We start from the raw sequence: 13,829 nt of genomic DNA on the forward strand, positions 1-13,829 counted from the left end.
ATTTCAAATAATGAACAAACCACTTCTGGACACTACTGTTGCAACAAAGCACAAAATTCACACATGAAAACAAATACGATAACTATTAACTGAAAACAATAAAAATAACACAGAAACTTACCATTTCTGTAATGAATTCAATTACGAGATCCTCTAGAAGATCAACACTTTCTGTATATGGATTTTGATCATCACCAAAGCCGTACATCATGCAACGAAGTTCTTTTGAGAATAAGCGCTTTCTTCCAGAAAGTGTCTGTCCAAGTGGTAAATCAGACTCCTCTTCCTCAAACTGGAAATAAATTTTTGTGGTCATTATAAATCAACGCTAGTGTTAGATTTTATGAATAATCAATTTCATTTCTCAAAATGTTTATTACAAAGTAAGCGTGTGCAGTGGGAAGTTTTATGTGCATATTCTAAGCCGTAATAAATGTAATGTAGGTAACTGATGAATGGTGTGTGGCGGGGGAGGAATAGTTGTAAGTTTTACAGATGTATGAATGAGCTACTGAACTGCAGATAATTAGTTGCCTTTCTTCATTCCTTTTTTTTTATTGTTTCCGATAAGGAATTTTCAAAATTATAAGGTATCTTCCTGTGCCTCCACACTGGAAAAGGCCACGAGACAGAGGAAGATATCTCTTGGATTGCATTACTGTGAGACAGAGATTCTGAACTCAAATATTGGGTTTTGAGGTGTACCCAGATCTGGTCTCAGCAATACTGAGGAACAATGATGTGAGTCTGAAGTTCTTTGAGGCTGTAGCTTCTCTGATAATTACTATGACATTAGGTACAAGACCCATACTGAAAGAAATAGGCACAAATTTTTAAAATTTTTAGACTTTTCAACAACATCTCCATTTCTTCGCACATATTTGCAAGTTTGAAATTACCCTTACAATAGAACACTATTCCAGCTTTCTGAATACACTAACACACTGCTTTACAAACACACTCCATCATCTCATAGCATTGGCCTCACATTTGTTCCCTAAAAAAAAAAAAAAAAAACCAAAAAGATGGGGCAGTCAGAGGATGCCCAAGTCGAGACAGTAGAGAGGATGTGGAAGAGTTTCTGATTTTCTCCACAGTAACATGAGAAGTGTGATGACATGCATTATCCGACTGGAATATGACTTTTTTTCTGGGGTATTTATGGTGTAATGCACTGTAGAACGGGCAGCATTTATGGTTTGTCCAGGTTCAAGAAAATCACTCAGAATCTTTCCTTTTTGCATTCCATGGAGGTAGGCCAGGGCAACCACTATGAGGATTATTTTTTTCCCTGTCTCTTAACAATTCTGGCATGCACACAGGCTTCTTCGTAGAAATGTTGAAGTCTGATGTTAATTGCAGCACATTTTTCCTCTTTAACAAGGAATTCCATGACACCATGCTGTCAAAACAAAACATTGTTGTTGGATATTTAGGAAAGACTGCCTGTGGTCATGTTGGTTGGCTGGTTGGTTTAAAAGAGGGGGAGGGGACCAAATTACCAGGTCATTGGTCCCTTGTTCAGACGGAAACAATGACACAAGGGTTAGAGTAAGACAATGAGACTTACAACACAAAACAGAATGAAAGGAAAAACCACAACGACAACCGAAGGGCAACAAACACTTAAATGGAAAAAAAGGGACAAGAAAACCACAAAGACACAAGGAACAGGTAGAAGAGGTTAAAACAAGAAATGAGGTTACCATGGCTGGCTGACCAAGGGGATAAAAAGGAAAAGCCAGCCACCCTGCAACACATTAAAACCTCCATCCTGAAAGCAATAAGGTGGAGGGCACACAGGGACAAAGGACATGTGCTAAAACTTAGAGCAAATGAAAAAACTCACCCTCACGAATAAAACGTAAAACTAACGCTGCTGTTGGCGCATTGTGTGGGGACTGGTGTCCTCAATGGTTGGGAGGAAAGTGTCCCCGAGGTAGGCAGTGCCCCAGAGGTGGGAGCAGCCGGGGGTAATTGTCCCTCACCGTCAAGGGGGCAGGTGTAGCCTACTGGCTCTGAGAGCCGCTGGAATTTGCGGAACTGATGGGGCTACAACTGTTCTCATAGCAATGACGTATGAGGAGGTCACAGCCACAAGATGTAGGCGCTCATATTTTCTCTTAGCCTCAGTGTAGGTCAGTCAGTCCAGGGTCTTGTACTCCATGATTTTCCTCTCTTTCTGTAAAATCCTGCAGTCTGGCGAGCAAGGTGAATGAGGCTCTCTGCAGTTGACACAGATGGGAGGTGGGACACATGGATTATTGGGATGTGATGGACGTCCACAATATCGACATGTGACGCTGGAAGTACAGTGGAACAATATATGGCCGAACTTCCAGCACTTAAAGCACTGCATCGGGGGAGGGATATATGGTTTGACATCACAACGGTAGACCATCACACTGATTTTCTCAGGTAAGGTGTTAACCCTCGAAGGCCAAGTTGAAGGCACCAGTGGCAACCTGATTATCCCTCGGACCCAATGAACGTGCCACACGAAATGAACACCTCATTGCTCTAAACTGGTGCACAGCTCATCGTCAGACTGCAAAAGAAGGTCCCTCTGGAAGATAATACCCTGGACCATATTTAAGCTCTTATGGGGCGTGATGGTAACAGAAACACCCCCCAACTTGTTACAAGCAAGTAAAGTCCATGACTGAGCAGAGGATGCTGTTTTTATCAAGACTGAACCAATATCACATTTTGAACAAGCCCTCCACATCCCCAAACTTGTTCTCTAAATGCTCTACAAAAAAAACTGTGGCATCATCGAAACAAAGGAGTCCCCATCAGGTCTCGTACATACGAGATACCAGGATGAGTAAGGTTTGCTGCCATCCTTAGCCTGGCTTTCCTCCCATGGTGTGGCCAGGGAGGGGAACGATTTAGGATCATACTTCATTGGATGTACTGAGACTTGGAATGCTTAGAGACTGCTGGTGTTTGATCACCGGCAAGGGATGACGTGGTGTACTTCATTGCACATCTTCCACTCTGATGCCACCCACTCTGGCCAGGGGCCCTCCCCACTGGTGCCACCCAGCTGCAGCAAAGGCACCCTCGGCATACATGAGGAGTTAACGGCACAGGCATCATCAGAGTAATCCTTGTGTTGACAGGGGGCTACAATCAACAGTGTACATGGCGGTCCCACCACAACGGGCTGGCTACCGTGCTGGATATCAGGTGCAAAGAAGTCCATGGTCATCATCGACGCAGAAAGTGACACTGCATAGTGCATGGTGGAAAAAGCACCCAGGAAGGTGTCCTCACCCAAGAGATGGAGAATGAGCTGGAGTGCAGTGCAACGACGAGAAAGTGGGCTAAAGATCTCAAGCCACAATGGACATGATGCACCATGTAAGGTACCCTTCCCCAATTGGCCCGGTCCTTGGGAAAGTTTTGAAAAATGGAGGTCAAACCCTACAGTTGTCCATCACATAAAGGCCAAAATGTGAGAGGCTCCTTTTAGTCGCCTCTTACGACAGGTAGGACTACCTCGGGCCTATTCTAATCCCTGGACCCACAGGGGGTTGTAGTCAGGTGATAGATACTAATGACAGCACAATATGTTAATATGTGCATTAAAGTACGGTTGCTTGTGGCTTTCAGTAGTTCAGTTGAGGATGAATGGACTTGCCTAAAAGGGGGAGTAATAGAAGTTGGAGGGACAAATTTAGCTTTAAGAAAAGTAACTGTCAAGAAATCGTGGGTAACATCAGAAATTCTTCAAATGACCAACTAAAGAAGGAAATATAAAAATGTCCAAGGATACAGCAATATAAGTCAATATAAATCAATAGGAAGTGCAAGAAAGTTAAAATGAAATGGCTGCAAGGAAAATGTGAAGAAACTGAAAAGGAAATGGTCACTGGAAGATCAAATTTAGATTCAACAAGTAAAAGTATCAAAATAATTTTTGTAGAAATGTAAAACAAAGGCATCAACATTAAGAGTGAACAAGGAATTACATAAATAAATGCAAACGAGAGAGCAGACAGGTGGAAAGAGTACGCTGAGATTCTCTGGAAATGAGGGTTTGCTGATATGACAGAAGAAATTGGTATCAATGTGAATGATATAGAAGATCCAGTATTATAATCAAGAGTTTGACAACACTTTGGAAGACTTGCGATCAAAAAAGGCAGGAGAGATAGACAACACTTCTTAGAAATTACGAAAATCGTTGGGGAAAGTAACAACCAGAAGATTATTCAAAGCTAGTGTACAGAATCTACAACACTGAAGACATACCCTTGGACATTTGGAAGAATATCAATCATAGAATTCTGAAGATAGAAAGGGCACATCAGTGCAAGAACCATCACACAATCAGCTCGACAGCTCATGCATCTATGTTGCTTAAGAGTATAATACACAGCAGAATGGTGGGTTTACAAGAGGGAGGGGGAACCAAACTGCAAGGACATCGGTCCCTCATTCTGATTAAAATAGTTTCACAAGAGTGGGAGTTAACCAGTTGAGACATACAAAACACAGCTGGGAGAAAGGAGAAAACCACAAGAATGACAGAAGGGCAGCAAACACGGGAATGGACAAAATTCGACAAGGAAATCACAAAGAGACGCAAGAAACATGCAGAAGAGATCAAAGCAAGAGGGCAGATTACCATGGCTGGCTGACCATGAAAATAAAAAGCAGAAGCCAGCCACTCTGCAACACATTAAAACCTCCACCCTAAAAGCAATAGGGTGGAGGACACAGCGGGACAAAGGACACACATTAAAACTTAGATCAAATGATAAAACCCACCCTCATGAATAAAACGTAAAACCAAAGCTGCTGCTGAGGCATTGTCGCCCAACACCGAAGTTAGGGTGCTGGGAAAGTGGGAAATCCAGCAAGAGGTGGACAACCGTCATTTATGAGCCACAGCGACACCAAGGTGAGTCCTTGCAATGGAGGAGGTAACCATGCGTTAGCCACGTATGGCCAAGAATCGAGAGGAAGTGGTGGTGAGGAGCTGCGGGGTTAACTGAGTCCTTAGGGCTGTGTGAAAGGTCCGGGCAAAGCTGCGGCCTAGGTGTACACCACGGAGGTGTATGTGAATGGACCTCAAGTATAGGTGATAAAGGCAGTTCAGAAAGAAGGGATCGGACACGAACTGCAATTGGAACCCCTGACCTGGGCCGCCAATGTGGGAGATGAACCGCCATGGGTGGGAAAAGGAAATGGTAATTCGGATGCACAGCAGAACTATGAACGCGTGCTACGTAACTGGTCAGCAGTTGCGCACGCCTAACCTGCAAAGGAGGCACTCCGGCTTCCACAAACACACTCGTCACCGGACTCGTCCTAAAAGCTCCTGTCACTAGGTGAACGCCACAGTGGTGCACTGGGTTGAGTAAATGCAATGCTGAAGATGCCGCTGAACCATAAACCACACTCCCATGGTCAAGGTAGGACTGAACATGGGCACTGCAGAGCTGCGGCAGCATAGAGCGATCTGCACCCCAGTTGGTGTTGCTCAGGCAGCGGAGGGCATTGAGGTGCTACCAGCACTTCCGCTTAAGCTGACGAAGGTGAGAAAGCCAAGGCAATCAGGCATCGAAAACCAGTCCTAAGAATCAATATGTCTCCACTACAGTGAGTGGATCGCCATTAAGGTAAAGTTCTGGTTCTGTATGAACGGTATGATACTGACAGAAGTGCATAACTCATGACTTTGCGGCCGATAACTGGAAACCGTAGGCTAGAGCCCATGACTGTACCTTGTGGATGGCTCACTGTAGGTGCTGCTCAGCAACACCAGTACTGGTAGAGCAGTATGAATTGCAGAACTCGTCTGTATACAGAGAAGGTGAGACGGACAGTCCTACAGCTGCTGCTAGACCATTAATGGCCACTAAAAATAGAGAAACACTCATTACAGAGCCCTGTGGGACCCCGTTCTCCTGGATATGGGGGAACTATTGGAGGCACCAACTTGGACACGAAAAGTACAAAGCATCAGGAAGTTTTGGATAAAAATTGGGAGTGGGCCTCGCAGACCCCATTCGTATAATGTGGCAAGGATATGATGTCACCAGGTTGTACCATACGCTTTTCGTAAATCAAAAAAGACGGCAACCAGGTGTTGGCATCTGGAAAAGACTGTTCGGATGGCAGACTCGAGGGGGACAAGATTATCAGTGGTAGAGCGACCCTGGCGGAGGCCGTCCTGACATGGAGCCAGTAGGTCAAGTGACTCCAGGACCCAACCCAACCATCAACATACCTTACGCTCCAGCAGCTTACAAAGAACGTTGGTGAGGCTGATGGGTCGATAGCTATCCACATCAAGTGGTTTTTTTCCGAGTTTGAACACCAGAATGATGGTGCTCTCCCACCATTGCGATGGAATGAGGCCATTGCTTCAAATCCGGTTGAAAGTGATGAGGAGATGTCACTTGTAGTCAGACGAGAGATGTTTAATCATCTGACTGTGGATCCAATCTGGTGCAGGAGCTGTGTTGGGGCAATGTGCAAGGGCACTGAGGAGCTCCCGCTCTGTAGATGGGCGTTATAGGGTTCACTGTAGCATGTAGCAATGATAGGACTTTCCTTTCCATCCGCCATTTGAGGGTGCAAAAGGCTGGAGAGTAGTTCCCCGACACAGAGGCTCGAGCATAGTGCTCAGCAAAGTGCTTGGCAATCGTGTTTGTGTTGGTACATAACACGCCAGTGATGTTATTGCCAGGGACACCCATTGAGGTCTCATATCCAAAAAGACGTCTGATATTCGTCCAGACTTGGGAAGGTGACCTGTGGCACCCAATGGTTGGCACGTACCTCTCCCAACACTCTGGTTTCCATCTTTTATAAGTTGGGAAACGTGAGTACAGCGGAGCCACTTAAAGGCTATTAGGTGCTCTAGGGAAGGGTGCCACTTACGTCGCTGCAGAGCTCGCTGATGCTCTTTAATTGCCTCAGTGACCACCAAGGGACTGTCTTTCGCCGAGTGCACCCTAAAGAAAGAGGGATTGTGTTTTTCACTGCAGAAACGAGTGTTGTAGTGACCTGCTCAATGGCAAAATTGGTGGCACCATGTAGGGGAGATTCAGCGGTAACAGCAGAAGTGAAAGCTTCCCAGTCTGCCTTGTTTAAAGCCCATCTTGTAGTTGTCTGTGGTCATGACGCCAGGGAGTGATAGGAAGATGGGGAAATGGTCAGTACCACGCAGGTCATCTTGTGCTCTCCAGTGGATAGATGGGAGAGGGCCAGGACTACAAAGTGGGAGATCAATGGCTGAATATGTGCCATGTGCCACACTGAAATGTGTGGTGGCCCCAGTATTTAATAGGCAGAGGTCTAGTTGTGGCACTAAATTTTCAACCTCCCTACCTCGGCCAGTAAGCATGGCACCACGCCACAAGGGGTTATGCGCGTAAAAATCTCCCAAAAGGAGGAAAGAATGGTTGGTTTAAATGGGGGGGAGGGAGGGGGGGGGAGACCAAACTGCGAGCTCATCGGTACCTTGTTACCAGTAAAATAACAAGAAACAGGTAGAAGGGGTAAAAACAAGAGAGCAGATGACCGTGGCTGGCCGAGCACGAGAATAAAAAGGAAAAGCCAGCCACTCTGCAACACATTAAAAAATCCACCCCAAAAGCATTAAGAGTGAAAAACACAAAGGGACAAAGGACGGGTGCCAAAACGTATACAGAACCCACCATCGCGTGTAAAACGTAAAACTAAATTAGCCGAGGAGGCGTTGTTAGCTAAAACAGTAACTGAAGAGTCTATCGCAGGGCAGCCAAAGAAGGACAGCTCACCAGGATATGGGCCACTGTCAGCCGGGCGCCGCACTGACACTGAGATGGGTCATCATGGTGCTGGAGGTAGCCGTGTCACCCAAGAGTGGTCAATGCGGAGCCAGCAGAGAACCACAGAGTCCCTGCGAGAGGCCCGCACAGAGGACTGCCACACATTCGTAGTCCTTAATGGCACGCAGTGCGTTGTGCGTGCTGAGGTTATGCCATTTTGTCTCCCAAAGCTGCAAAACCTTGCAATGTACACAGGTCAGTTGCAGAGAAGCTGATCTCCACAAGTGGTTTCTGCGTAGCCTGTTTGGCCAGCCTGTCGTTGCCTGGGATTCCGACGTGACCTAGGGTCCAGACAAACACCACTGAACGACCGGACCATTCCAGAGCATAGATGGACTCCTGAATGGTCGCTATCAATGGATGATGAAGGTAGCACTGGTTGAGAGCTTGTAGGCTGCTCAAGGTGTCAGTACGCACAGGAAACGCCTCCCCAGGGCATGAACAAATGACCTCAAGAGCACGAGGTATAGCCACCAGCTCGGCAGTGAAAACACTGCTGCTATCAGGCAAGGAATGCTGTTCAATATGTGCTCCATGGACATACGCAAAGCAGACATGAACATCAGCCACCGAGCCATCAGTGTAAACCACTTTAAGGCCTCGGTACATGCCAAGAACCAAGAGGAAGTGGTGGTGAGGAGCCGCGGGGTTAACTGAGTCCTTAGGGCCGTGTGAAAGGTCCGGGCAAAGCTGCGGCCTAGGTGTACACCATGCAGGTGTATGTGAATGGACCTCAAGTATAGGTGATAAAGGCAGTTCAGAAAGAAGGGATCGAACACGAACTGCAATTGGAAGCCCTGACCTGGGCCGCCAATGTGGGAGATGAACCGCCATGGGTGGGAAAAGGAGACGGTAATTCGGATGCACAGCAGAACTATGAACGCGTGCTACGTAACTGGTCAGCAGTTGTGCACGTCTAACCTGCAAAGGAGGCACTCCGGCTTCCACAGGCACACTCGTTACTGGACTCGTCCTAAAAGCTCCTGTCACTAGGCGAACGCCACAGTGGTGCACTGGGTTGAGTAAATGCAATGCTGAAGATGCCGCTGAACCATAAACCACACTCCCATGGTCAAGGTTGGACTGAACATGGGCACTGCAGAGCTGCGGCAGCATAGAGCGATCTGCACTCTAGTTGGTGTTGCTCAGGCAGCTGAGGGTATTGAGGTGCTACCAGCACTTCCGCTTAAGCTGACGAAGGTGAGGAAGCCAAGGCAATCAGGCATCGAAAACCAGTCCTAAGAATCAATATGTCTCCACTACAGTGAGTGGATCGTCATTAAGGTAAAGTTCTGGTTCTGTATGAACGGTATGATACTGACAGAAGTGCATAACTCATGACTTTGCGGCCGATAACTGGAAACCATAGACTAGAGCCTATGACTGTATCTTGTGGATGGCTCACTGTAGGTGCTGTTCAGCAACACCAGTACTGGTAGAGCAGTATGAATTGCAGAACTCGTCTGCATACAGAGAAGGTGAGACGGACAGTCCTACAGCTGCTGCTAGACCATTAATGGCCACTAAAAATAGAGAAACACTCATTACAGAGCCCTGTGGGACCCCATTCTCCTGGATATGGGGGAACTATTGGAGGCACCAACTTGGACACGAAAAGTACAAAGCATCAGGAAGTTTTGGATAAAAATTGGGAGTGGGCCTCGCAGACCCCATTCGTATAATGTGGCAAAGATATGATGTCACCAGGTTGTACCATACGCTTTTCGTAAATCAAAAAAGACGGCAACCAGGTGTTGGCATCTGGAAAAGGCTGTTCGGATGGCAGACTCGAGGGGGACAAGATTATCAGTGGTAGAGCGACCCTGGCAGAGGCCGTCCTGACATGGAGCCAGTAGGTCAAGTGACTCCAGGACCCAACCCAACCATCAACATACCTTACGCTCCAGCAGCTTACAAAGAACGTTGGTGAGGCTGATGGGTCGATAGCTATCCACATCAAGTGGTTTTTTTCCGAGTTTGAACACCAGAATGATGGTGCTCTCCCACCATTGCAATGGAATGAGGCCATTGCTTCAAATCCGGTTGAAAGTGATGAGGAGATGTCACTTGTAGTCAGACGAGAGATGTTTAATCATCTGACTGTGGATCCAATCTGGTGCAGGAGCTGTGTTGGGGCAATGTGCAAGGGCACTGAGGAGCTCCCGCTCTGTAAATGGGTGTTATAGGGTTCACTGTAGCATGTAGCAATGATAGGACTTTCCTTTCCATCCGCCATTTGAGGGTGCAAAAGGCTGGAGAGTAGTTCCCCGACACAGAGGCTCGAGCATAGTGCTCAGCAAAGTGCTTGGCAATCGTGTTTGTGTTGGTACATAACACGCCAGTGATGTTATTGCCAGGGACACCCATTGAGGTCTCATATCCAAAAAGACGTCTGATATTCGTCCAGACTTGGGAAGGTGACCTGTGGCACCCAATGGTTGGCACGTACCTCTCCCAACACTCTGGTTTCCATCTTTTATAAGTTGGGAAACGTGAGTACAGCGGAGCCACTTATAGGCTATTAGGTGCTCTAGGGAAGGGTGCCACTTATGTCGCTGCAGAGCTCGCTGATGCTCTTTAATTGCCTCAGTGACCACCAAGGGACTGTCTTTCGCCGAGTGCACCCTAAAGAAAGAGGGATTGTGTTTTTCACTGCAGAAACGAGTGTTGTAGTGACCTGCTCAATGGCAAAATTGGTGGCACCATGTAGGGGAGATTCAGCGGTAACAGCAGAAGTGAAAGCTTCCCAGTCTGCCTTGTTTAAAGCCCATCTTGTAGTTGTCTGTGGTCATGACGCCAGGGAGTGATAGGAAGATGGGGAAATGGTCAGTACCACACAGGTCATCTTGTGCTCTCCAGTGGATAGATGGGAGAGGGCCAGGACTACAAAGTGGGAGATCAATGGCTGAATATGTGCCATGTGCCACACTGAAATGTGTGGTGGCCCCAGTATTTAATAGGCAGAGGTCTAGTTGTGGCACTAAATTTTCAACCTCCCTACCTCGGCCAGTAAGCATGGCACCACGCCACAAGGGGTTATGCGCGTAAAAATCTCCCAAAAGGAGGAAAGAATGGTTGGTTTAAATGGGGGGGAGGGAGGGGGGGGAGACCAAACTCCGAGCTCATCGGTACCTTGTTACCAGTAAAATAACAAGAAACAGGTAGAAGGGGTAAAAACAAGAGAGCAGATGACCGTGGCTGGCCGAGCACGAGAATAAAAAGGAAAAGCCAGCCACTCTGAAACACATTAAAAAATCCACCCCAAAAGCATTAAGAGTGAAAAACACAAAGGGACAAAGGACGGGCGCTAAAACGTATACAGAACCCACCATCGCGTGTAAAACGTAAAACTAAATTAGCCGAGGAGGCGTTGTTAGCTAAAACAGTAACTGAAGAGTCCATCGCAGGGCAGCCAAAGAAGGACAGCTCACCAAGATATGGGCCACTGTCAGCCGGGCGCCGCACTGACACTGAGATGGGTCATCATGGTGCTGGAGGTAGCCGTGTCACCCAAGAGTGGTCAATGCGGAGCCAGCAGAGAACCACAGAGTCCCTGCGAGAGGCCCGCACAGAGGGCTGCCACACATTCGTAGTCCTTAATGGCACGCAGTGCGTTGTGCGTGCTGAGGTTATGCCATTTTGTCTCCCAAAGCTGCAAAACCTTGCAATGTACACAGGTCAGTTGCAGAGAAGCTGATCTCCACAAGTGGTTTCTGCGTAGCCTGTTTGGCCAGCCTGTCGTTGCCTGGGATTCCGACGTGACCTAGGGTCCAGACAAACACCACTGAACGACCGGACCATTCCAGAGCATAGATGGACTCCTGAATGGTCGCTATCAATGGATGATGAAGGTAGCACTGGTTGAGAGCTTGTAGGCTGCTCAAGGCGTCAGTACACACAGGAAATGCCTCCCCAGGGCATGAACAAATGACCTCAAGAGCACGAGGTATAGCCACCAGCTCGGCAGTGAAAACACTGCTGCTATCAGGCAAGGAATGCTGTTCAATATGTGCTCCATGGACATACGCAAAGCAGACATGAACATCAGCCACCGAGCCATCAGTGTAAACCACTTTAAGGCCTCGGTACTCGCCAAGAACCAAGAGGAAGTGGTGGTGAGGAGCCGCGGGGTTAACTGAGTCCTTAGGGCCGTGTGAAAGGTCCGGGCAAAGCTGCGGCCTAGGTGTACACCATGCAGGTGTATGTGAATGGACCTCAAGTATAGGTGATAAAGGCAGTTCAGAAAGAAGGGATCGGACACGAACTGCAATTGGAAGCCCTGACCTGGGGCGCCAATGTGGGAGATGAACCACCATGGGTGGGAAAAGGAGACGGTAATTCGGATGCACAGCAGAACTATGAACGCGTGCTACGTAACTGGTCAGCAGTTGTGCACGTCTAACCTGCAAAGGAGGCACTCCGGCTTCCACAGGCACACTCGTCACCGGACTCGTCCTAAAAGCTCCTGTCACTAGGCGAACGCCACAGTGGTGCACTGGGTTGAGTAAATGCAATGCTGAAGATGCCGCTGAACCATAAACCACACTCCCATGGTCAAGGTAGGACTGAACATGGGCACTGCAGAGCTGCGGCAGCATAGAGCGATCTGCACTCTAGTTGGTGTTGCTCAGGCAGCTGAGGGTATTGAGGTGCTACCAGCACTTCCGTTTAAGCTGACGAAGGTGAGGAAGCCAAGGCAATCAGGCATCGAAAACCAGTCCTAAGAATCAATATGTCTCCACTACAGTGAGTGGATCGTCATTGAGGTAAAGTTCTGGTTCTGTATGAACGGTATGATACTGACAGAAGTGCATAACTCATGACTTTGTGGCTGATAACTGGAAACCGTGGGATAGAGTCCATGACTGTATCTTGTGGATGGCTCACTGTAGGTGCTGCTCAGCAACACCAGTACTGGTAGAGCAGTATGAAATGCAGAACTCGTCTGCATACAGAGAAGGTGAGACAGACAGCCCTACAGCTGCTGCTAGACCATTAATGGCCACTAAATATAGAGAAACACTCATTACAGAGCCCTGTGAGACCCCATTCTCCTGGATATGGGGGGAAGTATGGGAGGCACCAACTTGGACACGAAAAGTACGAAGCGACAGGAAGTTTTGGGTAAAAATCGGGAGTGGTGCAGGGGCATGGTACTTTCCGTCCCTTTACGACAAACCTACACCTACCTGTGATCATTGTCTCAGCAGATGATCAGTAGGAAAGCCAAGTGAAACCTACTGTACTTCGACATGAACCAGGCTGCAATTTAAGTCACTAATCTACGTTTCGGGAGAAACACGAAATGAAAGGTTGGAAATTTTGTCCTCAATTAATATATTCTGAAACCTAGGTAAACAAGTATCACTGCCAAGCCCGTGCTAGTCTTAACACAGTCACTCATAATCCCTTTCACTCACGTTAGCAAGTTTATGGTGTTGCATTTCCCGAAAACGTAATGGCTACAAAAATACTGATTGTTTTTGATTGAGAATGCTCGCCAAATATTAAGACTGTCGGTACCAAATGCAGTCACAGTTTTTAGCCACCGACCTGCTCACTGAAAAATTCCGATATTTCTACACACACTTCGGAATAATTATGCCGTCACTTTCCAACACTTTTGATGTATGAAACACTGCTAGATCCGGCAACTTATTGTTTCCATCGGAACTACTACTACACACGTGACGAGGAAATGTCACTTGTAGTCAGATGAGAGATGTTTAATCATCTGACTGTGGATCCAATCTGGTGCAGGAGCTGTGTCGGGGCAATGTGCAAGTGCACTGAGGAGCTCCCACTCTGTAAATGTGGCGTTATAGGATTCACTGTGGTGTATACTAAATGAAAGGACTTTACCTTCCAGCCGCTGTTTAAGAGTGCGAAAGACTGGGGGGTGATTCTCTAATGCAGAGGCTCAGGTATAGTGCTCATCATAGTGTTCGGCAATTGCGTCTGCCCCGATAGATAATATGCCATTTATGTTAACACCAG

At 47.3% G+C, this 13,829-nt stretch overlaps 1 protein-coding gene across 3 annotated transcripts in view; it reads right to left on the reverse strand.

The window, feature by feature from the left end:
* The window catches only part of LOC126418719 (transcription initiation factor TFIID subunit 13), a 405,496-nt gene that overhangs the window by 11,358 nt on the left and 380,309 nt on the right, over positions 1–13,829 (reverse strand). For 2 of the 3 annotated variants that reach the window (XM_050085644.1, XM_050085636.1), the window contains exon 2: positions 122–292. In XM_050085644.1, the coding sequence (XP_049941601.1) occupies positions 122–292 (171 nt within the window). Of the gene's footprint in view, positions 1–121; positions 317–13,829 lie in introns of those variants that run through there. The other variant, XM_050085627.1, reaches the window with a different exon arrangement.

This window comes from Schistocerca serialis, chromosome 1 (genome assembly GCF_023864345.2).
Source record: "Schistocerca serialis cubense isolate TAMUIC-IGC-003099 chromosome 1, iqSchSeri2.2, whole genome shotgun sequence".
In the NCBI taxonomy this organism is placed as follows: domain Eukaryota; kingdom Metazoa; phylum Arthropoda; class Insecta; order Orthoptera; family Acrididae; genus Schistocerca; species Schistocerca serialis.